Raw genomic sequence first — 25,898 nt, 5'->3', positions numbered from 1 at the left:
TGATGGTAGCAATCGATACCTAAGGGTTAATTATCTTCCCATCAATACAGGAGCTTATGTTTCCATCACTTAATTATAGGCATTGTATATATTGAAGGGCAGAAAAATTTTCGTATTCACGTATTCCATAACAAACACTCATTATTGAGAATCAAAGAGTTGCCAAGACCAACAAAAGCAGCAGAATAATTCATTTTTGTAACATTATTTAATTGACCACAACCTAATTAACTTACCTTTCCCTGCGTATGTGCTAAAGATATTTTAATCCTTTTCACAGTATTTTTATTATTCCATTCATTTAAGCATATGGATCGCAACTCGAAATAATGTAGCAAAATTATCACTAGCAAAACAAATACAAGTTTTGATTATTAAATAATTCTTCCGTGAAATCCGGAATATCAGTTTTGAAAAATTGATACATGATTATTTCGTCATAGAAATTCAGAAAAATAGTGATATTTAAGCACTAAGCACCGCAAGATTCCTATTAGTAAAAAATTAGCTTTTCTTCCGAAAGGCAGAATAGTGAAGTCATTGAACTAAGGACTTATAAAATTCAAATTTGGAAGTCCTTTACTCCGAAGTGAAAAAGGGAAACCCCTTCGTCCCCCACCCTCCCACACCCGCGCCCTGTCAATGGCCTTCCACCCAACAATCCAGCTTTTCTTTCCAAGAATTCCACGCCAACCACCCTCACCTTCACTTCTTCCGTCTCGCCCACGCACTCGTCTCGACTCTAAGCTTCTCCCGTCTGTTTTTTCTCCGAATGCCCTCTCTTTGTTTTTCGCTCTAATTAGCCATATACACTCTCTCCCTCTCTCCAAACTCCGTCGCTCTTCCCTCATCACCAATTCCACGTCCACCCGTGTTCTTCCTCTTCCTTCTCTCCTAATCCGTTGCCTAAACATCTCCCTTTCTGCACTGCCTCCTGTTTTTTTCTTTCCATTCGCCATCCTGACATCTCTTCCTCCCTTCTCTCTGCCCTTTCTTCGTCCTCCTCACTTCACCTAACTGCTGTCCCCTTCTCCTTCCACGACCCTCTTCCCCCTGAAGCTTTCTCCGCAATACGCACTCACAAGGTCTGTCTCTCTATCTCTCTCCCGGCCTTCCACTTCCCTATACAGCCTAAAATCGTATCTCTTCGCCAACAATCCCGTCCGTTCCTTCCTCTTTAAATTTCCGGCGTTCGTTCGTTCCCCGAGAAGACCGCGCCCAGCCGTTCTTATAGGCTCTTATGCGGTGTTCTTTTTAATTTATTAATCTCCTTTTTGTCTTTCTCTTTAATTTTCTAAGCATCGACATTAATGCGGCCAAACTTAGTGGCTTGAATGGCTCCAAGTGCCGCGACAGAAATAAGATCTCTCAGAAATAAGATTGTTACTCGGTACGTAATATATATATTTTTTAAATAAACGAGTAAATAAATGTGGATGGTTAGGAAATTTTCCGAGTTATTATCAATGAAATTTAAAATAAATGCCACAGCTAACATTTTATCTTAAGGTTTGAGGAAATTCCTTTTCCGAGTTCTTTAAGATAGTTTTGCTAACATCTTATGCGATCAAACAAAGAGATGAATTTCACTGCTCAATGCATTCGTATTAGGTCAAAACTAACGGAAAACAGCCTATACTTTAAAGAAAAAACATTTTTTAGTTTAAAAATACAAAATCAACTACCTACCATCATTCTATGTCATACTTATACCTTAACAAAACAACAAACCAATTTGAGAAGTGGTTAAAGGGAAAAACTAGGAGGATATCATTCAATATATATCGTAGGATAAATATATACGTACGTTTCTCTACTCAATTTACATTAGGATATCTAACTTTACTCTGAGCCAAAGGCACTAAATTCAGCCTTGTTTGGAACCCAAAACGCTCCATTTGAGACGTGACAAGTGTCCCTTCAAACTACTAGCAGCATGCAGGCAAGCAAGCAAACAATTTCACCCTAACCCCGCGGTTCAAGCAGTTGGCCATCGTTAATTGCTCAGGAGAAGAAAATTACAGGGGTTACGACACAGCGGCGTCGTCGCTTGAAAATTAAAAGCGAGACGCGCAACTGATTAGAATTCGCGACATGGGGTCAACCTCCTAAGCAGATTCCGTGCTCTGCTCTACGGTCGGAGGACGAGTTTCGGAGGACTCCTGATTCATTATTGCGAGGAACATCGGCTAACAATTTAAGCCGAGCAAGTTAAGCCTTAGCCTGCGGGTAGTCCGGGTAACGGGGCAAGGTTCCAAGGGATGCTGCGAAGAGGTCAAGAACAGGAAATGGTCGGGAGAGCAAGAGAGAGATACGACTCACGCACACATAAATACTACTTGCGAGGGCAACTCTTTAGCCATCCCTCAAAGCAAGTCCTTTCTCCTGACTCCACCGCCATTTCCCCCTTCCCCTGTCCACTAGTATCCCTCCCCCTCCCCTCCCTACCCTACAACCCCTTTCCATTTCCCCCTCCAATGCAACAACTCCTTCCCTCGCGGGCCTCGCGTTAATAAGTCATCGTGTCATCTGGCTGACCTCTTTGCGTTCCTCTGCCGACTACTAGTCGCTCCAAGCTCTCCTTCCCACTTTTTCAAATATTTTTTACAAATTTTTATCAGATCTGAATCCTTAATTTAATTTTCGGGTTACGACGTAACGACACTGCTTTTAATACTTGCACCAGCGAACCTTTTATTTATTTTTCACTCTCCCGAGTGGGGATGTAACTTTTTTTACCTCAAATAAAATGGTTTACGGTTGAACATCAGCATAAACAAGCTATTCCAATCTAAAAAGTAAATGTTAAATAACCTTTTGCAAAGATTAAAAATCATTTTTTTATTCCTTTTAAAATTTTAATGTTTCATTGAATTACTTGACATAACGAAGACAAATTTTAGATGAGAGAAGAGGTATAGCAATTACCGAGATCCTGGCGGTGTTTGGAACATTTCAACCACTTACCTAGTTCTCAAAATAATTACGAATGACGCAAAATTGAATTCCGTCGTCTGTAGGTATATTAATAGTACTTAGGCAGTAAATCGCGGTTGATGGAAGTAATTTGATGTCCTTCATATCCACATCCAGTTAAATTAAGGATAAAATTAATAAGCACTTGGTATTCTCTGCTCACCCAAAGTATTTATTTCTGCTCAGAGTGACAAGATTCTAGATTTTGTTGTTGTTATTTTAATTCACTCTTTGATACTCCCTTCCTTAAATATTTGTAAAAAAATAATATTAATTTTGGTTTTAGTTATTCTCAGCCTGCAATCAAGTTAGCCTTTGTGAATGCCTTCATTCGGGTACAACAGCTTCAACAACAGGTATCTCTTGCAACCTAATGCTGAGGCATGCTGAGCCAATTCAACTTCAATGAGGCTTACAAGCATTTTCATATAAGCCTTCAACCGTCCTGCCGGGCCAACTTCAGCAAGAGGAATATCGAAGGATAATGAGACAGCATCCGCTGCAACAAGATGAATAGGAAGAAAAATCTTTATCCTCCGAGGCCACGGTGCATAAATCGTGATACAGCGTTTTGGCCGTTCACCAAGAATTCCATCTCGGCAAACTTGCTCCTCTATGCCTCTATGAAATTGGAATATCTATCCCGGGGAGCGGATTGGGTGATATTTTTCATTACTGCTTTCCGAAGTTACTAAAATATCCAACCGGAGTTCACGTATGATTTTATACATTTAAGACATGCGAAGGCCACTAGCATGCATAACAATCCTTTAATCCGTGCGTGTTTTTCATGTATTCCTAACCACTGTCCTTGCTTCATAAAGTGTGGTTATCAAACCTCAACTGACATGACCTCTTCTCATTTGAAAATGATAAATTACTATTTCTCTAATTTGCATGACATGCATTCGTTTCACCCCTAAGACCCAGGATGTCTAACCCAGAGAAGTGAAAAATTCTTTATGCAGCATTTTAACAATTATCTCTTGCTCTCACTTATTGGAAATTATTTGAATGATAGTTTATACCTGTTCTTCGTTGAAATGTAAGTGTTTGAGAATATTTAGGTAGTCTTGTTGCTACTTTTAAAGACAAGAAATTAAGATTAATTTTTAATATCTTCGATTAAAATACAAATATACACAGCTTACGTCAGATTATAATCAAATATAGCTGGGGAAAACCTATAACTCCATTTATTCCATGTTCTTGTATGATATCTTGTCATCATAATATTAGCCTATATTTTCTAATTAACACATAGCATTAATTCATAACATTTGTCCTTTCATTACTTTGCATCACATAAAATTGATTTTGAACATAAGAAATTTTTCTTTGACCAAAGAAATTTCATAGCATCTTTCAAGTTCTACTGATATTATTGCTCTTATAATACGTTTCTTAAACTAGTTATAATTATAATATGGTATGGTGCAAGAATGATAAGTATATTAACAAAAATAAAAATTAAATATTTCCCAAATAATTATCATTATTCTTCTGTTGACAGAAACTTTTTTTTTCACTTTTAGGCTCAAAACGATGCGACATTTCTACAATTTACAACTATACCTCTCCCCATTGACTTAACATTGATTCGGTGGTCCTCGCGGCTTCTCTCCTCTCTTTTTATGAACGACCGTTTTTCCATCAATCCCACCTCCTTCTCAAAAATTGTTACCCTACTCTTTCGCCTCGAAAAAGCTTGCTAATGATCACTTATAGAAACTTTCACTTCACGGAATTCTCCTCTTCTTTCCACTTGGTAATGGCACGGATGACATGGGCTCCATCTTGCGTTCATCTCCAATGCCACTCCTGTTGCCTCCATCCACACCCACCCTCACATCCTCACCCACGCAATGCTTTTTTACTCTCCAACTGTCGTTTCCAGCATGTTATTTCTCACAATTTTTCATTGGATTCAATATTTTTGTTTCACTCAATTCATAATTAAGTTTGTAGCTAGAGAGATGTATCTTTTTCTGACAGCAATATACGTTCATTTTATTTTTATCCTATTGTCTTGGGTTTTTAATTTTCTATTTATTTTAATTCGATTATTAAAAAAATATGATTGGATAAAATTGCTAATAAGATAGATAGTAATGAAAACTAAAAAGAAAAAAAGTAATCACGTCTTCGTAAAGCTTTTAACTAAGTATAAAAATTATGAATTAAGATAAAGTTGTGATTCGACTATTCCATGTAATAAAACAGTAAAAGCAGTTCATTTTTTTATCATACACCACCGTATTTACGTATGAAATTATAATATTTTTCCACTGAAGAACAACCATTATAATTACGATTAAAAATAATTAGATCTTAAAAAGTTTCCCTTACGTGTTCCCGTTCACTCGTTATAATGTTTAAATGCCATCAATTCATAGGATTCAGGGAATGAAAAAATACTACGTGACCTTCAGAGTTCAGTGCGCGTGAATTAGTTCCTAAAGAAGAACAATGGTGTATATCCACATGGCATATTGAAAAATCCCCGCATGTGATGAAAGATGTTTTCCGCCCTTGTTTCAGTTCTAGCCAAACTCATTTCTTGTGAAGGTAAACTGAGCATCACTAATCCATGAAATTACAATTACCATGGTTTCGTAGTACTTTGTTTCTGATCAGGCATTGTTTTGGACAATCTTTCTTTATTTTCAGCCGCCTAATTCACTATTAACAAAGCATTCATATTTTATGGAGGTCAGCGGCTCAGTTTTATTCACTTGTACCTACAGTGGAAAAGTGAGAGTAGGAGGTACTCTAGGAAAAGGAGCGTCTGCACCCGAGAATGTTGTCCTGGAGGTCTTGCTTGATAAAGTGGACCCGTCAAAATACGCTTCCGGGTTACTTAACACAGATATCTTAAGTGGCCGTGCATGTAGCGTTGCTCATTCACGCCATTTGCACTCGTTAAAAATGAAACAAAAAACATAAAATTTACTCCCATTTAATACTGAAAAATATAAAACTCTTATTTTCCCAGCCAAATGTAATTTGTTGGCCTTAATATCCTTTTGAAACATACTTTTAACATTAAAGAAAGCTTCATAATCACTCATACCGACCAGAGATCTAAAATAGTAACCCCTTGCTGTAATTTGTGGGTTTTTTTCGTTCAAATTGGGCACAATAGTTTTATTTCGTTTTAATGTTTGAGATTTTCTCACCTTAGAAATTAGTGAACTAATGAAAACACAGTTTGGAATCGCTTAATAGAATAAGTTTGACTCGTAGTGAAAACATTGTTTTACGAACACTTTTTATGGAATAAATTTGAGCCACGGTGGAGAAAACAATGTATGGTAAATAGAGAGATGATAGGTTTAGATTGTATAAGTATTGTTTTGAGACTAACACGTTGGGAATCTATGAATATGGCTTCTAGAAATTTAAAAATAAACACCAAGGGTACCATCGTAATCACCCCGCTGACGATAGATGAGTCGTTCGTTGAAACCTTGGTGATATGCAAAGTATTAAACCGGTGGAAATTCCGAGAAGACGTTAACCAATTAATACGCCGAGAAAAATTACATCATATCAAGGGCAACGTTTGTATACTTAAATATATTTCTTACCTGAGAAATTATTGCAATAGAGTGTATAAGGATTCATGCACTGCGTACGTCTGTGTTTATGAACCAACTTTCAATGCTTTACAAGGATACTAAGACTGAAGAAGCTGAGTAATAAAACTTTTCTCCAACATTAAGATGTGAATCACTAAGTAGAGATTGACCATATCTTTTCCCACCCGGTTTTTTATTCAAAATAGCATCTTTCGTTTTGAACTTCACCATCTCTACTTGAATAAAAGTATTTTTGGTAGATGTATGTGTAAAAATAGTGCTATAGTTTAAAACATTCATACATGGTTTTATACTAATTTTTTCATCAATATACGAATGACTATAATATGCTATTTCTCCATTATCCTAGGGCTACCACAAGGGACCTGTGATGGAGTACTGAGAGTTTCCCATCATCACTTGGAAGGCAAGGAGCCCCAAATCGTGGATTTTCAGCGAGATAGAATGGCGCCAGAGGTGGAGAAGAGGCGCCATGGGCGTTTCCAAAGCTGGTCGCTGGCGTTCGCCGTGCAAATGATACTGATGGTCGCCCTGCCAATGGCATGCCCTGCTCAAGCGGATGACGAATGCTCCCAGTAAGTACAAATTATCTTCATTACCTTGCCACCGAAATATAATTAGCTGTCACTATCATTTTTTAGGTCTCAACCAAAATCTTTTTCGTCATTTTCATCACCAGAATTTTAAATTTGTACTATCCTTTACTCATTTTAGAAAGATGTAAGCATTTGACAACTGATACCTAGTGAACTGGATAATCGATATTTTTATTATTCAATAATTCATTTCATTAGATGCGTTTTTCACCAACACATAATATTCCAAATCTCCGTAGGTACCTAATTGTCGATGATAAATGAGATCATTTGTTGCAGACCCAATAAATTTAAACTGAACTTTCCACGTTACTATGAACAGTTTTCTATACTACTGTACATCCTTTCTAGTAGGAAAATATTGAGGGGCAGATATTTATTTCTTAACTTAACTTAAAACTATCATCATGGACAAAGTTAACATTTTGATCACTATTCCGTCATCTAAATAGCAATATGAGTAAATAAAAACTCCATTCTATGAGGTAATTGTGATTGTAACTACTTTAAACCGTTCAGCAAAATTCCCCGATGGAATATGCGTAATCTGTCAAATTTTTACTTCCACCTTTTGAACCACATATATTTACCGTATGTTTACCCTACATAAAACCATGCACCTAACCCGTATTAACTTTTGGTAGATAAAAATGTACATGCTGTTCGACACTGCATCATGGTTCATTGGGTGTAGAAAAAGAGACACATACATTTATTTTTATGAGATATACATATTAGTCTGAATTGGCTATTCAAACTGTCCTCAGAATTGCAGTGCTACCCATCAATTTATAATCCCTTGCTTGTTTTAAATTAACGTGAATGCCTCGAAATTTTTAATGAATTGCCTCCAATATTCTAGAACAAATATTGAAAGAGCGCGTCTGCCCATAAATATCGAAACGAAAATGTTTATTCGTTTGCGACCGTTCTCGAGTAAATGAGTAGGAGGAGCGATCCAAAATGAACAGCTTTGTCCCCTCCCACCCTTCATCTGCTGCCCGTTGCAGATCCGAATTTGATATTCTGTCGGTCGCGTCCGCCGGCATTGTTGACGCCGCCGTGGCGTCGCGCGATGGTCGTCAGTGGCAACTCCCTCCCCCCCTGGCCATCGCCCTCCCTCGCTCACTCCAGCAGTTGCGTGTACGAAAGCCTATAAATCAAGTTAATTCAACTGATATCGCTGATTGGCTTTCAGGCAAACTAAATCATAAATTTGACTGGAGCCCCGACGGTCGTTCGTTAATCCAACACCCATCTCTGTTCATCCTTTCGCAAAAAAATTCATTGAAAGCAAATTATTATTTTTTCGAAGAAAACGAGGATGAAGCAAGGGGTATTTTTTTCATCTGCACGTAAACTAGCACCTTCATGTTTCATACTGACTAACATGTGTGGATATTACCATATCAAAAACTATAAATAAACGTTTTGAGGCACAAGCATCGGTTAGACGCTTTAATGTGCCATTAGAATTTTGTATTGAAGTAATTTATCAGACAAGCCTCAGATAAGTCTCTGAAGCCTTAATAATTTGGTGAAATACATTTACGGTATACCAATGAAATTTAGTATCATAAATTATAGAAAAAAATAGCTTATGCAATGGAGCAATAAAAGTGAGTATAAAAATACACAATATTGTACCTATAGCTTCAATTTTTGTCCTTAAATTACCTCTAGACAATTTATATAGCTTCAAATAACACTAATGCCTGACAATTTGGTAGCCAACTCAACATACTGATTATCTTTAATTGTATATTAATGCATAAAATACGCTTCCAGATTGGAAAATAACGGAAGAACTGGAAAAAATAATTTCGATCACCTGCCAATTAATCAACCACCTAAATGGTTGAATCTAGATAATTAATAGATTTGCATCCAAATAAGGAACCCGTAAGAATATAAACCTCGGCATGAATTTAAATAAACAACTTGAAAGGAGAGAAGGGGGGCATACTTGATAACCATACCCAATTTAGCAATTTATTAAAATTCATTATTAAGAATAATTAAGGCTGACCAATAAGATGTTTCAAATGCTAATTCAGCTTGCATAGCCCACATAATATTCAACATTGATTTTGTGCAACTTTATCTGAAATATTAAATCTGAATATGAGTGGCATAGCGTTTAATAGCGAGTACTTTCAATCACATCATGTTTCTTCGAGGAAAGTACGATCAGTTCACATGAACGTGATGGTTTTTATTTAGATAGAAAGTGAGTCATCCAAAATAGGCATTTCAGATAGGAATGCACATGAGTGGGTGAGAAACCAAGGGGCACAAGTGATTTCTTTGTTCTATGCAGTGTTAGGTACAGATATTAGGTATAGAAACAAACCAGATCAATTAGATATTTAGAAGTTCATTTGATTTTCCACTCGACGTCATCACAGACTCACTCGTATCCCATGGCAACCAATTTTTTTTTTTTATTTCTTCTGACAATTAACTTTACTTAACTCTGTTGAGTAGAAAACATCACTCGTGCCCCTTGGCTTCTCACCCATTCACATAGCATATCCCACTGTCGGCGAGCTCTAGAGGCAAAAAAAAAGTCTTCTTAGGCCGGAATCTACTTGTACATGGGAAAAGGTACTGCTCGTCTCTTTGACGAATCAGAATTATCGGTGGGGCGAGAGAGGGTGCTATGTTCGGGTGTGAGAGCTCCTAGCATTCGTGTCACGTGACGAGGGCACGGAGGCGTTTGTATCGGATGCGGAGATTATCCCGACGGCGTGTCGCGTCACCTTCCGACACCCACTCCAGAGACGTGTGGGCGTGATGTTGATGCGCGTCTTATGAGGGAATCGGTTAATCCACGGAATATTGCAGCAGTGTGCGAATTTTGAAATCTAGGAATCGTGATCCCTCAATTCACTCATTTTTTTATAAAACCTTCATTTTTTGCGAATTTCATAGTTCATCACAAGCTTTTTCTGCGTTACGTAATTTTAGAGCATCGACTGCAAAAGGGTATTTTTATATAGACTTTTAATTATAGCAGCATCAGTCTTTAAAAGAAACCTTAAGCATGTAAAGGGATAAATGGCTTACGGTCAAATTAAATTAAAAGGGTTTGATTTTCCTAACTAAATAATGACCGAAAATTTAAGTTTACTGGGATATTTCACAGGATGTAAAAATGGTAGTTCAACAGTAAAGATTTGATTTAATGGCTAAATCATATCTTCCAGCAATATCCATGTTGTTTCACTAATGTTGACTTCCTTGAGATGAAAAAATTATACTCCTTTTCCATGCCCGAACTTTTTCAGATATCCGTATGATAAATGGTAAGAATTTTTATGGACCAAGAGGAATAATATTCCACCCGGAAACACGGGTAAAAAATGGTGTGCACGCTATTCTCAAATTGAGTAAGATAAAGAGTTTTAGGGGTCACATTGGATTAAAAAACATGCAGGTGACAGACGAGTTATGCTATTACGTCGTCGTAGGTTAACGGAGCAGTAAGGGGGGGAGTTTTTAAAGGAAGGTTTAGTGGCATGGGCAACGACAGCCCTGGTGGATTCATTCGGGGACGACTAAGGGGTGGAGAAGTACTGGGATGCGGAAAGTTTAAAAAAGCAAATGATTTTGGAGTATTTTTCCTATGTTTTTAATATGCACCAGAAGGGATAGCGATAGAGAAAACTGCAATAATTAATGATTCTGATTTTTTTAAATCGATAGAAAAACGAATGGTGATAAAACTTAATGTTATAATCAACTCATTTTATACAGTGAAGAAATGGTTCACAATATTCGTTTGTTTTTCTTTAGTTTTTGATTTATGGTGCCACACCATTATCAGTTTCTCTTTTCGAGCAGGCAACATACTTTTGCAACTTGTTTTCTCGATATTTCATTATTTTTCTATCGTAAAATATTTAAATTCCAGCCTATCAATATCCTCGTTCATACCAAAAGGAAGCCTTCAGAAAATATTGCGTGAATTTATAATTAACATTACTCTAACGCAGAATGCTTTCCTGTTCGGAATTTATGCAAGGATTTCATTCAGTAATCTTTGCTCATAATACGCATAATATTACTGCAAAGACTAAAAATTAAGGGAAAAATAGTTAGCCTTTAGTTATTTTTCAATTTTTACAAATAAAACATCTCTTCTTAGGGAGAGAGGTCATATTAAACCGTGAATGCTGAACTCAGTTCCGCATTATAAATCTATTTTTTGCACATGTAAGACTCTTTTAACTGTAAGAAAAATTTATCAATGGTGTGTAAAAAAAATAATCTCGCATTTGCTATACTAAGTAAAATAAGCCGCAGTTTTTGGCCTGTGGTTATTAAATATAATAATAAAATTATTTCAAGTAAGTTATTTAAATAAATTCAAAACACATAATATGTGAGCACCGCGCTAAAATAAAAAAAATGAACCATTAGAGTTAATTTTTCTCAGAACTGTCAGAGGGTATTCAGTGCCCTCAAAGCACGTAAGTTATGGAGTCTAATTATTTTGCTGGACCGCGAGGCAGTCCAAGTCTTGCTCCAAATGATAGCCATAAAACAGCCGCTGCTTCGTGAGTGGACATTTCCGCGGCCTCTGCATCCAAGACACTTCAATTAGGCCAGGATGGCTTCGGCTTTCACCCGACCGTGTCGGCACTGCACCGTAGAATATCCAATGTCCCGGCTTATTTTATCCGGTATCAAGGAAAAAGAGGACATTAGGGGAAGTAAGTGAACGGGGGTGGAAAATGTGAACTGAAATGCATATACTCGTGATATAGGATAAAGGGCTGTTTTGAGAAAATGCCGGAAAATACGAGATGGTGGCATAAAATCTCTGGTATCTAACGGCGGTGGAATACGGTTGAATAGTAATGGAAAAGAATATCGTTAACACAACTCAAGGGATATTATATAAAGGAACAACAAAGGGTAAATTACAGACTCTCAACGTCAGTTTCAATCCAAAACGTATATGAATAATTGCCCATATCTTTTTCTGATTTTGCCACGCCTCTCCAGTTTTCCCCGGCTAATATAATGGTTTTTTACTTCGTTTTTTATCACTGTCATGCCCTATTTCCTTTTCTCAACGACCAGAAACTTTCTGTCATGAACACAAGCTTTCCTTTATTTTCTACTGCCTTATATGAGGGTATCACTTCACAATTTGTAGACCTAATCCTTGTAAATTCATTTTCTAGTGCGTTAAAGCAATTTCATCGCATCCATCGATGAAATTCAAATGATCAATTATATTCGAAAAAAATATAATGTTTTAAGAGGGAGGCCACAATATCTATCTAGCATGAAATAGATATTTGTAATTCAAAATTAGGCAAATGCGGAATGACTGCGGAAATTCCCAAGTACCATTGAGAAAAATTTAAAACCTGTACTTATTAAATTATAAATTACTTGTGAAAAGAGTAGGGGTACCTTGTAGACTTCACTTTGTATAATCAGGGAGTAACCTAACTCTAAAATTTAATGTCCCTCCACACTCGTACAGTTTCTCAGTTTCCTTTACCAAATGCCATTTCGCTTTGACGCAAATGACCGCGGTTTTTAGTAATCTTTGGACCCTTCATATTTTCCTCGGAAAACAACGGAAGCGATAACGGGCAGAATGGCAAATAATTCGGGAGTCGGAAGGAAAATTGGCGTAACAAAAAAATAAGAAACAGAGTGGTTTATGATAAAAGAAGTCAAGCTGCATAATATTACCGGTGACGTAAAGAGCCTCGAGGACGGCGGAAAAGCAACGAAGTATTCGGAAGCGAGGACCGGGACTTTTGGCGGCGCAAGGGCGACGCCGTATCCCGTGTTTTTGGAACACCGAGGCGGATGCCTCCCGCGGGATGTATCTGGATAACGACGTCGGGGAGAGACGGTACAAGGCAGAGGATGTGCGTAGTAATGCCAGCCGAAGGGAAGAAGAGGGAAACGGTTTGGCTCGACCGTGTTCACGAGGGAGAGACTCCGTCGCGGGGTGGGCTGCGTCATTCGCTGTACGGTTATGCGTGGCTGGTATAGTTGGTGAGGTGAGCCGGGGAAAATGAGGGAGCGGGACGAGAGATGGTGGTTCGCCGGAAGGGGTAGGTGGAAGTTACCGCCCGCAGGGACTGGAAAGGAGAGGGGGACCGCTACAACCCTTCACATGCCGCGATTCATTAATTTTGATTATTGCGCAACGCTCTAGTGTGTGCAGCAAGGCACGGAAGAGACGCAATGTTACGGGCCCTTGCCTCCCCGAATAACTGGGACGAGTCTCGAAACCTATTACCTCCACACCTTACCGCTCGCTACCGCAACTCCTTCTCTTCCTGCCGTTTTCTCTCGAGGTACATTCAACTCGAAAAAGGTTCTCTGTGGAAAGGTTCGGGAGGCTGGAAGTTAATAAAGGTAGTAGTAGAATAATACAGCAGTCAAGTTGTTTGGTTGCCGGTAACACACGAGATATTTATATGTAAATATATTCGGTTAATTAGGTTAACGAGCAAGAAAGAAAATGGAGAATCATTGCTGTAAAAATGCATGAAAATAACCCATAACTCATGAAAATGTGAATTAAAGAGTAATGACTCTTCATATAATATTTTTTTGCCTCACTATTATGTTTTATCCACGAATGCTTGTTTTCTTCACATATATACTGATTAAAGTCAAATTTTTATTCCGCATATAATATAAAATAGTTTTATTGAAAAATTTCGAATTTGGTTATATTGATGACGATCTCATGCTCAAAGTTGGTTAATAAATCCATTCCGCTGTTTTTTTACTACCAACTTATATAGGCAAATTGTAGTACATAATTAATATTTGCAGGGGGTATAACACAAGAGTTGCTGACTGGAGCGCTGGAAAGAATGGAATAGTATCCATCCAAAATTATGCCTCAGAAACATATTTATTCATTATTCCAATTCATATTTTCAAATATGCATCATCTATCCAGTAATTTTTTTCCTGAGGTCAATTCAGGCATGAAATTTGTTCATAGGAAAAAATTATTTGCATTATAAGCATCAGCAGCTTTCAGTTATTCTTGTAGTCAAATGGTATTCATTATTCTACTTAGTGCCTTATTTTATTCGAAAATAATTTTGTTCATTTATATTTGTCTCTTAGTTAAAATGTACACCATCTCCCTATTGTTTGTCGATTAATATTAATTAATATTAATTAATTAATATATTTCCCTTGAATATATTTGAAATGTTTGAAAGATGAAGAACGATAGTCATTTTTTTGGGAAAGGTTTTTCTAGATGTAACATTTACAAAAAATTTCATTTTCCATGCCAAATATTGCTCTCTTATTCCTTGGAAAAATATTTTCACTCTAAATCCTCGAGCTAGAGCGTCCATCTTATTAACATCCTGCCCTCCGCACGGTCACCTCTCAGGGCCACCGTCAACAAATTCAGGAATTCTCTGGCCCCTTTTGCGTCGCCGCTTTTGATAAGCCCACTGAAATTATGCTTTGCCCCCCAGCTTTTTGCATCGTCTCATAGGATGACTTTTTCTCTTGAAGTAACTAAATTTGAAATATATATATATACAAGAACAAGTTGAAGGCAACGAACTGTTTAAGACACGTGCCGCTGATGCTAAGTAACGACTTGACGTAAACAAACGCAAAATCTCTCGCTTTAGCCATCAGATGCGTCGCAAGATGTCACACTTTGTTTCGTTACGATCCGTTGAACAGTTTGCGCAGAATAAACTCAATCCGGACTTTTTTTAGCCTCACCTTGTAAATATATCTCTTTCCATACTTAAGCATATTGCTCTGCTATACTGTCTACTCTTTCACCATTGAGCTGCGTTGTCCTTTTCTGCTAAAATGAAAAGGTACATCATGGGGTTCTACTGAATTAACGAGCGAATAGCCCATCAGCGATTAAAAAGTATTTATCATTATCCTTAAGTACAATCATCCATCATATATGTTTCATAATATTTTAAGTATATGGAGTTAAAAAAATTTAAACAAAAATAATCTGTGAATGCACTGTATTTCATGAGGGAAATTTCACTCTGTTTAATAAATTCATCTATTAAGTTGTATTCAGATATATATAATTTACGTTTCAATAATATCAAATTTAATCTTACAAATTTGGCAAAATTGAAACAGAGGCAAAACAATGTGTAGTCCAACCACTGAGTCTAAGTTAACCTAGTCCAAAACGCACTTAAATTGGAATAGATGAGATTTGTCTATCATATTCTTTAAGGTGTCAAAGTTAAAAAGAGCATAATGATACGTTTTCTGATACAATGTAAACATTTTTCAGTCACATTCTCATTGTACGTGGAACGATTTAGATCGATAGTTTAGTATGTTATATTCTGTTTTTTCACCACTTCATATTAAAAATTTATGATGAATTTAAGTGACTCTTTCCTACATAAAACTAAGAATGGCTAACTTTCAAGATCCTGGATGATTTATGTCTTCCTGCTCCCGATCAGACAGGGGTATTAAATGCCTAGCAGGAATATATTCGGTATTTCTTAGTTATCCTTCTGGCTAGGAGGGAAACATGAATTGAGGAGTATCCCAATAGCCAATTACATTAGTCCCTGTTGACCCACTTGAATCAACATTGTTTGCCGACCGCTCTCCTCCCTTCACCATCTCCTCCGAATGTACTGTGGCCACTGTACAGCCTCCGACTGTTTATAAGCTTCCCTTGCGAGCGACGGCTTCTCGCAAACATTGCCGAGGACGCCCGATGGGGTGCAAGAATCACAAATTTCCCATCGCAGATCTCATTATTAATTAAGAGCATATTCACGTTGAGACGATTCAAGGGACGAGCACAATGACATTGTATTCGCACGCCACGACGCTTAGGTGATGTATAAGTCAAGCCGACGGCAGGGTACAGGTCAGACGTGAGTGTGGGGTTTCAAGAGTCGATGGATCGCGTTACATTGGAGTGAAAATGTGCCCATCATCGTACGTCGCCCGGCAAACATTCAAATCTGGGTTATTTTTAACGGTGGTGCTTTTGGAGAGCAATTACGCCCACAGACTAGGGAAAAGGTCGTTTCCGCGGAATTGCTATCATACAACGGGACTGTGGAAAGATGTTCCTGACTATGAAATGCATAATAGAAGCACTGCATTGCTCCCCAGGTACCTATTAACGCTCGGGTTCACGTTAATGACACACACTCTCGTACGCTTTATTTGGCCTCACGAGTATTAACATGTCACAGGATATCTCCTCATGCAGTGTTTCGCGTCCATTAACATTTATTTCAAATTTAAGTTATTACATTAAGGGAAATAATGGTTCTGGCACCCGGCCATCAAAGTTTGCTGTATTTTTCTGCAAAAGAGAAAATTTAATTTTTTAATAAAACACAACTTGCAGTAAAAAATTGGTATTGTTGTCATAAATGGCACATTCATAGCTGCAAATATTTTCGAATATGCAGAACTCGTAGGTGAATTTCGTTTTTACCATTTGTGGGAACTCGGCCTAATGCGATCTTAAAATCTCATTTGGACATATCTAAGGATAGATTTTAAAGCGATGTGCTAGCCGAACCACAGCATTTAACGAGCCCTTCTCACAATGGTTGCATGAACATTTTTAGCCCAAAATATACCACATCTTTATGATACCATGTAAATAGTGACCTTACGATTTGGGCTTACGCCAAATGAAAATTTTAAATATTTTTCACGGCTTAGCATCAACGAACACTGGGGATTTCGATATTACAAGCATAAAAATGGTAGATCAATTAGTGAAAAAAGAGGATATGTCGTTATTTCAAAGTACCGATTTGGAATTAGGGATAAAAAATATCTTCGTAGACGGAAAAACGTTACACTGCACCGAGAATTCCCTTTAATCCACAAAATTGCCACCATAGAAGGGATATTTCTAAAGGTCGTTGATGGATATGAGCTTTAAATCTCGTTTAATGGATGTCGTTTGCGTTCTTTTAGGCCTTTGGGTGTACGCATGAAGCCCAATTTACTTCGATAAGTTGACATAGGAGGCGAAGCTTCAATTTCATCACATTTACTACCACAAACACCGAGAAAATATTATCTCTAAAAGGCTCTTTTATCACAAAATAGTTATCTATAAACCACGAGAGGTATTACGTACAAATTGATGAATATCCTACGTTTGCCTAGTAAAAATCATTGTTTTTTTTTGTAAACCAACCGGAAAATTTTATAATTTTGAAATTTTAAATGCACCCAAGAGGAACCAAAGTTGAAATTTTTTAAATAAAAAAAAATATATAGCGTTATATCATTAGTTACCCCATACTTCTTGCAGCCAATGCATTAGAATAGCATGCAAAATCATTTTCAATGCAAAAAACCTACACGTATCAATATAAATTGCATTTAAGCACACATTAACATTTTTAGCATCCATATACTATTTTTGAGGACACGTGTGAAACACAAATACACATATCACCACTAGTTCAAATGAACATCACACTACTATCAAAAAATTTCTAAACTGTATAACTTACACAAATCTTTGCCGGAAAATTTTAGCAAATATCGTCAGACCATACTTAAAACTTAAGTTAAAATTTACTCTTCAACGATTAATATAATTGTGGTGAAAACCAAGAAAAAACAAGCATTTCGATACAAAATGATGTCTTACGAACATTGTGGCGTTTTAATCATTGATTACCGCCACTTCTCATGGATTTCATTTTGATTTATCGCAAATTCTTTTAATTTACGTATTTGTAATTTGATTGAACATTCTTATCACCGGCAGAAGCATGAATTTCGTAATATTTCATGCCAGAAATTTCTCCAAATTAGCCTTCAATTTAAGAGTAAAATTTGAAATTCATGTAATGATACGAATGATTTTGGAATTCCACGGTGAATTATTCCCGGAATTATGAGGATGTTCATGGCAGAAATTGTACGATATGAAATAATAAGGAGCGAAAATAGGATTTTTTCTACATGCCATTATCTTCATTACACATCGGCAAAAAGACAAGGCGCAATCGTATTGAACAATTGATACGCGTAATTCGTCCTTATTATTTTAAAAAAGGTCTTGTATAAAATGTATTTAATATTTGTTACCCAAATCGGTCGCGTAGGTATGATGTAATTGAACTTGATTATGCCTCGTCCAGATTACAATGTTTTCAGCGATCGAAGGAACTATCCTGCATTCATTCACACGACGGTGAAACCTGAGCTGCCCTCCATTGCTGAAATCTAAAGTGAACGAGAAACTGACGGTTACAACAGCTTTTGAGGTAATTAGGGTTAACATATTACTGTGTTCAATATGTTTTTAATGTATAATTCTTCTTCCACCCATATTCTTCATTGCTGGGACTTGATGAAAAAATATGGGAGCTTCAAAAACTTTTCGTCTTTCTCTTGTCTCTTCTGGTTTCATAGCCCCTAACCATTTTAAAATGGCAAGGCTAGGAACTAGGTGTACTATTGCTCGGAAATTCGATCATACCACTATTTTCGCCAAGTATCGTTAGTACGATCGCTCGAACGATCTGGTTTTCTGAACGAGATATTTCTTACATAACTTAAAACATCCTTGTTGTTATAGAGCACTGAAAACTTAAATGTAATGCGTGTTTTATAACTTAACGGATAAATCATAGATGAACTCGCGCACAGTCGCCGTCAAGTTCCATCATCGATGCACAATTAATAGTCATTTTTAAATTCTACCATTCAGAATAAGATATACTTGGGTAGCACTTAGTTTATATCTATAAAAATTACATTAATTACGAGATATTTCAGGTAGAGAGTAATTACCTGAGACGAATTCATCCTCGGTATATTCTTCCATAGCCGGGGGAGTTCAGTCTTGCTGGCGTTTGCTCATAACTCGTGCGAGGAAAGAAAAATACTTCGGCACAGGTAAAAGCGTAATATTGTGGTCATGAAACAAAAAGTAATGAAGACGAATTTTAGAAATTGGTATGGCAGAGTGTAATTTATCCTTGCGGTTCCCACGATGTTCAATCATGATATTTGTAATTCTATGGTTGTTTTTGTTATTATTATAAATTAAATTCTGATATTATGGTTAGAAATTAATCAGGTATAATTCACGTTATAGTTAAGAAAATTTGCATAAGCATGAAATATTTCAGGCAGAGAGTAATACCCGAGAACGATTCATCCTTGGCATCATTATCTTTCGTCGGAGGAGTCCAATTCTTGCTAGCGCTTGCTCATCGCTCCTGAGAGAGACGAAAAATTCTTCGGCACAGTTAAAAGTAGTACTGCTTGCCCTTTATACTCTATCGCTAACTCCAGTGCTAAGCATTCTTCCCAAATTTAAGACATTTTTACTCATTTTAATTCAGTGCATAAAAACAGCCATTTCCAAGACTCCACAATCTCGTGTATATTTTATAAGCAGTAACTCTAAAGAACAATTATAGGTAGATATCTGACCGTAATATTACGGCAGAAATATAAAAGACGATGAAATTCAAACAGACGTTATATTGCGATGCCAAAGTTTCACAGAGTTTCTGGAGAAGGTAATCTTACGTCATTATCATCCAAAGTTTTAAGATCACATACTAACATTATAAAAATTCACACTGCGGTCATTAATCAAAAAATTAAGAGAAATTGTGGAAATTTGAAATGGCCAAGGTATACTTATTTATCCTTGTGATTCCAACGACATTCAATCATGTATATCTGCATGTCGTATAAAATTCCAAAGCTGCTTTGAGATAACACCAAGTCGCACGTCCTCAAGGCTCACATAGCATTGTTATTTTGATGTTTCGCCGCCTAAAGGGTGGCGTCAAGGGGTCCGTCTCTTCTGTCATCGCCGCTGATCGGAGATTGCCGACATTCTATCTCGCGAGCATCAGGTTTACCGCAATCTCTCCAGCCTCCCGTGAAATCTCCGTCCTAGCCGTTCTCCAACTGGTGTTTCTCTTCGCTACCCTTCGCTTCTCCCCTCAATTTGAAAGGCATCCGTCATTTCAAATCCGCGCGTCAATCTTATCCTCCGAGAGATTCTCCTCTTTGCTTACTCATGTCTCAGCTCCTACATCTGCAAAATCCTTGCCTTCGACCTCTTCAAAGCAGTCCTTTTCGCTACGTCATATGTGTGGGACTTAAATGGCAATCGAGAAGAGAAATCTCATTTCCTTCATCTATTTTCTTGAATCTTTCATTTCCTGAATTTATGGAGTACTATATCTGCTTAAAAAAATGCTAATAAAATATTTTTGCCGATTGCAATACATTGTAACGAAGATTATTTCCTTCAATGCAAATTAAATTACCTATGTTCTATGCTATTTCACTTATCATCACATACTTAAATGATATCTTTTTAGTCTAATTGACGAATCGTGAAAGGAAAATTAAAATTCAAAGTTAATTTTTCAAATAAAATCAAATTCAAAGGCGTTTTAAACAATTCAAAAGTATTTTTCCGAAAAATATTCTCATTTGTACACATTTCTCTGGCTCGAGTCGGCACTAACCAGCCACCTGTAAGTATATAGGGTTATTAAAATCCTTGTCATAAAGCACCTGTGCCTCAAGTATGAAATTTTTTCAGGGCTAAAATTCCATATGTACGAACAGTTTCTTATAAATTAGGGTCCGTTCCATATGCTCTGGCGTTCTGAAGATTATAAGAATGAGACAAATTATGCCACATAAAGTTGAGAAAAATACAAGCAGTCGAGCTAAATTGATAACTAAATCTCTTTACTGAATTTCATGAAAAGGGAACGAAGTTGTCTATAGATTCCTCGATTCTGATTTCAATACTTCAATTGATACAATTTTCATATTAATAGGTCTAGTATTTAATAACAAATTTATTGCATTTACTGTGATAAAAGTGGTGGATAAAAAAATATTCTTCCCAAATTTCATTTCTTTCAACCTTAGATTGTGGACGATGAATGCCACGAGAAAAAATTAGACTCCATTTTGCCTTTCGAGTCTCAATACTAATATTTGTAGTAGGGAAAACACCTTCAGTCCTCCCCTTTGGCGTGAAATCCGCTTTGAAAATGAGATTTACGTCTCTCTGGTGACCGAAAATGCGGAAAGAAACTAAAGTGGTGAAGTAAATCTAGAAGACTTGGAAGCACTTGGTCGGATAGCTTCTCAGAAAGTTCAGAACCTCATATAATATAACCGCTGTGATGAGAGCTGACTGGGCTTTTGAGCGACCGTAGCAGACAGGTTAAATGAAACTCACTTTGTCTCTCCTTATTTGCGCACCGACGCGCGCAACGAGAGACAAATTAACGCCGACTCGAGATGGCCTGCCTCGTCCCTTGATTGCCTTCCGTTGCTCCGCTCGGTACGCCCCAAGGTTTTGATTACGCCGTCACAGTGACGACCCAACCGCCTTTAAGCACACAGTAAACTTAAGAGCCACACAAAAATTACTTTCAGAAAATATAATTTTGCGATGCTCCAAGAGCGGAAAAAAGAGTTACCCTTGAGGAAAATATATTTAGCATCATGCAACTTGCTTTGTGGGCAAAAGAGGCTATTTAAGAAAGAAAATGTTGTTCGCTGAAGAAAATACTGGAAAGATAATGATGGAATTTATTTACGAAATTCTCTTCTTTTACCCATTCTGTACACTTTAACAAGCACAGAGTTTTCTATTAGACAATATCCAACGGATACCAATGGAATTTTACGAAATGAAAACCAATTATTAAGTTAAAGATGAATGTTGCATAACAGCATACATCACGAGTAATTGAAGTTTTTATGACCTAAAAGTCCGATAGTTTTTAGTTGAAAATATCGTAATAAGATGATTAAAATAAAATTTAACTACCCTTTAAGTCTTACTTATTAATATTCTAAGCCTACAATTTGCTACTCAGGTGTTATTTTCCGCAATTAAAAATAAATTATCCAACAATTTACATTGTGACAAACCACTACAAGATATGAAACTTTTATTAGAATTGTTTAAATTAATGTTTAGGGCAACGTAGGACGTAACTAGTTACATCTCTAAAAAATACCAGAGTGAACACTGATATTATAATTTTTGTTAGTATTCCCTTGGAATTTTTTTTAATATTACATATGTAAGGTTTTAGGAGGTTACAATGTTTTTTATAAATATTTTTAAATGTGAAATTCATTCGCTCCATATTAATCAAGTTCCATTACATTCACTGACAAGAGACAAATTTTATTCTCAGAGTGATTTAACAAGATTGAGTAAAGTGGTGTGGAGGTGTAATTATGACCATGATTAAAACACAAATGGTAATTTTCACACTATTTAAATTAACACTTAACGACTGACCATGGTTTCGACTTTTTGTGTTATTTTCAAGGTGTCAAAGTGTCGAGACCACGGTCGGTCGTTAAGTGCTAAATTAAATAGTCTAGAAATCACCATTTGTGTTTTAATCATGGATATATCATTATTCCACAAAATTAAGCCTGAAACGATTTTATACGTTTTTAATTATTACACCGGAAAAACTGATTATAGCGAAGCCATTCTCCTGTTCGAAGAAATTTAAGCATTCATCTCAGTAGCTATAAAGTTAAATATCACTAGTAGGAATAAAGTTCCTTTGCCACGTCGACTATCATAAATTTCTTCCATGAGATGAAACCACGTCATGACATTAGAGAGTAAATTAAAAATGGCTGAGATAATTCTCGGATCTTTTTGATTACGATAAGTTACAAAATCCTGGAGCACCGCTGTCAGGAGAACATATTACCACCTTCACGCGCATAAAAAATATGGAGGTTCGTATTTGCAATTTTCAGGTAGGGTATATATGTGTCTGTGAGAAGAGAAATCAACATTAACGCATAAGGAGAACGAGAAAATTAAAGAAGCCTCTTGATTTGATCACATCGTACTGATAAAAAATGTATGCACCATCAAAATACTACCTTCTCTTTCATTTGGAGAGATTTCCATTTAAATAATAATGAGAAGCCATATGTCCCCTTCTCGATTTTCATGCTGTTTATTTTAAATATAGGTCAATTTTACTCTGCGGAAGTGGAAGCAACTCAACAAATTTTTACTATAATTATCATCGTCTTGATCCTCCGCTAGAAAATTTTATTCTTCATTGAGCTCTGTAATATTTCAAAACTGAGAAAATATTGAGGAAATAAAGAAGGCTACAATACACTATAATTGTTAACAGAAAAATGGGAAAAGATGTGGCATTACGGCGTAGAGAATACCATTTCAGCTAATTACTAGTTCATATACGCATCGACCGAGTAAGTAATGACGAAGTCCTAAGAAGAGTAGGAGAGAAGACTAGTCACATGTAAACGTGGAAAAGAATACGGAAAAACGTTAGAGGAGATATCTTGAGGCATGATGGCCTGATGAAAACAATCACCGAAGGACTATTAGATGGCAAGAACGGAAAAGGAAGACCTCGAATGAGATATGTGGTACAGATCAAAGAAGGACGCGAAAGAAAAGAAATTATTTTTAAAGTTATATTATGAAAAGATTAGCTAACGGGAGGATTGAGGGGAGAGTTGGGTCAAGCCAATCTTAGGATCGTTTGCCAGTGAAGGTGATGATTATATCCATGCATTGGCAATAAATAATACATGAATTAGGATACTTCAATATTTTGAGAAACAGGCTGGCAATTTATGGCATCAATAGCTCTCTAATATGTTCAAATATAAATACCGATGGCAATGCAATTATGTTCAAAACGGTCAAAGATATGCGAAAACTGGCGTTGAGTCATTCAACACTTTTTTGTCTTCACGTATTGGTGGACATCACTTTTAGAATGTAGTACAACAATACAACCTCATTCAGTAATCTGAGCATTTCAAAAATACGAATAGAATAATGTAAATGCTTGCGTACGTTCCAAATCCAGATCCTAAGCCAGTCCCAAAAAAGAGGAAATCAGGAAGGAGAGTTGGAGCAATGGTCGCGGGAGTCAAGAAAGGTAGAGTGGGGGAACGAAAGGAGTTTTTTTGGGAGGGGGGAGTATGCAAGGGGAGGGAGGCCGAAGATCCCGGTTATGGAACGGAAGTGAAGGGTAGAAGGGGGGAGGGAAGGGTCTCTGGAGGAATTGAAAGGAAGCCGAAAATGGCCGGAGACATGTGAGGAAGTGAAAGAGGAAAGGACACGGGAAGAAGAGGGGGGGAGAATTGGGGGAAGAGGGAGTTTTTTGGGAGGGAGGTGGGGGATTGGTAGGTTGTAGGAAGGGCGTGGGATTACAAACGGGAGTTAGAGAAAGGAGAGGTCGCCGTTTGCAAGGGCTATGAAAAAATATAAAACTGAAAATGTTAGGGGGGTCATGAGAGAAAATATATATATGTATATGTACTTGGGAAGGAAAGAAAGAAGTGATAGGAAAGGAAGGAGCATAAAGAAGGAACGGTAAAGGAAAGGATGTCGGAGGAGTTGTGAGTGAATAAATAAGGAGGAATGTAATGAAATAAAGCACGGGAACATGAAAGGGAATGAGGAAGTAGCCAGAAAGAGATATCCGTAAGTTAATGCTGAAAATATGAATAGCTATATACGAGGAACGGAGAAAGGAAGGTGAGTTTCAGTAAATAAGGGAAGGCTTGGGCATTTCCAAGCATGCATAATAATAGAAGCGGAATAGCAGAAGGAACGGTAGTATTCTCCTGATGTACAAAAGAGTAAGCTCTATCAAAGTCCTCGTGAAATACGGGAATCGACAATGCTATTGTACATATATTGCCATGCTCACAAAAAAAGATGATCCAGTTGCTCATTCTAATCAAGATGGTTATAAACTCAAAGTAAAAATTAAAGCAGATAAATCTGTTGTAATGTTTAAGATTCTCTTCTCCTCTCCATTCAAAATAGGTAGTTTCTAGTGAATATTTTAATTAAAACACTCTTCAGGCATTTAATTTTACGTACGTCGAAATTACTAACTTTTCTCACGACACAGAAATAAATTTTGAACAAATAAGGCATTTGACTACCTTGAGTTACTCATAAATTACACTTTTACGCAATGAAAATTCAAAGATATTTTTCACCATTTCGAAGTTGAGAGCAAAGATTTAAAAAAATACTCAAGAGTAATTCTTTGTGTACATTACATGAACTTGAAATCCTTACAAAATTTTGAATCTTGAAGGTAGTGCGCGAAAAATGTAAGGAAAAGATATTAAAGTGTACTTAACACATTATTTTTCAGAACTTCTCCCTTAAAGAAAGCTTCAAACGGAAAGATAAATTTATACAGTAATAAGTGGAATGCTAGTCATTTCCTCTTCCCAAGTACTACTGTCGCGATATTTTAGCGAGAACAATGTAATTGAGCGTACAGCGGCAGGAGAGAGAACATTCTAGGGCACATGCCGGAGATGCTGGCAACAAAAAATATTCGGAAGGATTAATGTGAGGAATGGTAGGACAGGGTAAATTACGACGTAGATAGCGCAGTGCTCACGGATAGGAGTTATTGGTGTGATCCGGGCCGCGGGTAAGCGTGCGAGGATAAGAAATAGCCTGGCAAGTATGATCAAGGAGGAAATGAAGGAAAAGCTTTAAGTGGATGCAATTTTGGGAGGAGAGAAGATTATACGTATGTTCACATCAGCTGGAGATTAATATTTTTCAAGAGGTTTTAATTGCGAGAAATTTGGTTCCGCACAGAGATCTTAATGCGAATGCACCTCGGTGTTTTTTGTAATGCCACCACATCTG

At 36.9% G+C, this 25,898-nt stretch overlaps 1 protein-coding gene across 1 annotated transcript in view; it reads left to right on the top strand.

The window, feature by feature from the left end:
- The window catches only part of LOC124160222 (C3 and PZP-like alpha-2-macroglobulin domain-containing protein 8), a 515,206-nt gene that overhangs the window by 121,735 nt on the left and 367,573 nt on the right, over positions 1 to 25,898 (top strand). Inside the window, exon 2 of the mRNA XM_046536362.1 lies at positions 6,928 to 7,153. Coding sequence (XP_046392318.1) covers positions 7,023 to 7,153 — 131 coding nt within the window. The 5' untranslated portion in view covers positions 6,928 to 7,022. The remainder of the gene's footprint in view (positions 1 to 6,927; positions 7,154 to 25,898) is intronic.

The sequence above is a fragment of the Ischnura elegans genome, chromosome 1, assembly GCF_921293095.1.
Source record: "Ischnura elegans chromosome 1, ioIscEleg1.1, whole genome shotgun sequence".
NCBI lineage: Eukaryota > Metazoa > Arthropoda > Insecta > Odonata > Coenagrionidae > Ischnura > Ischnura elegans.
This window is presented reverse-complemented; position numbering and strand designations above follow the sequence as displayed.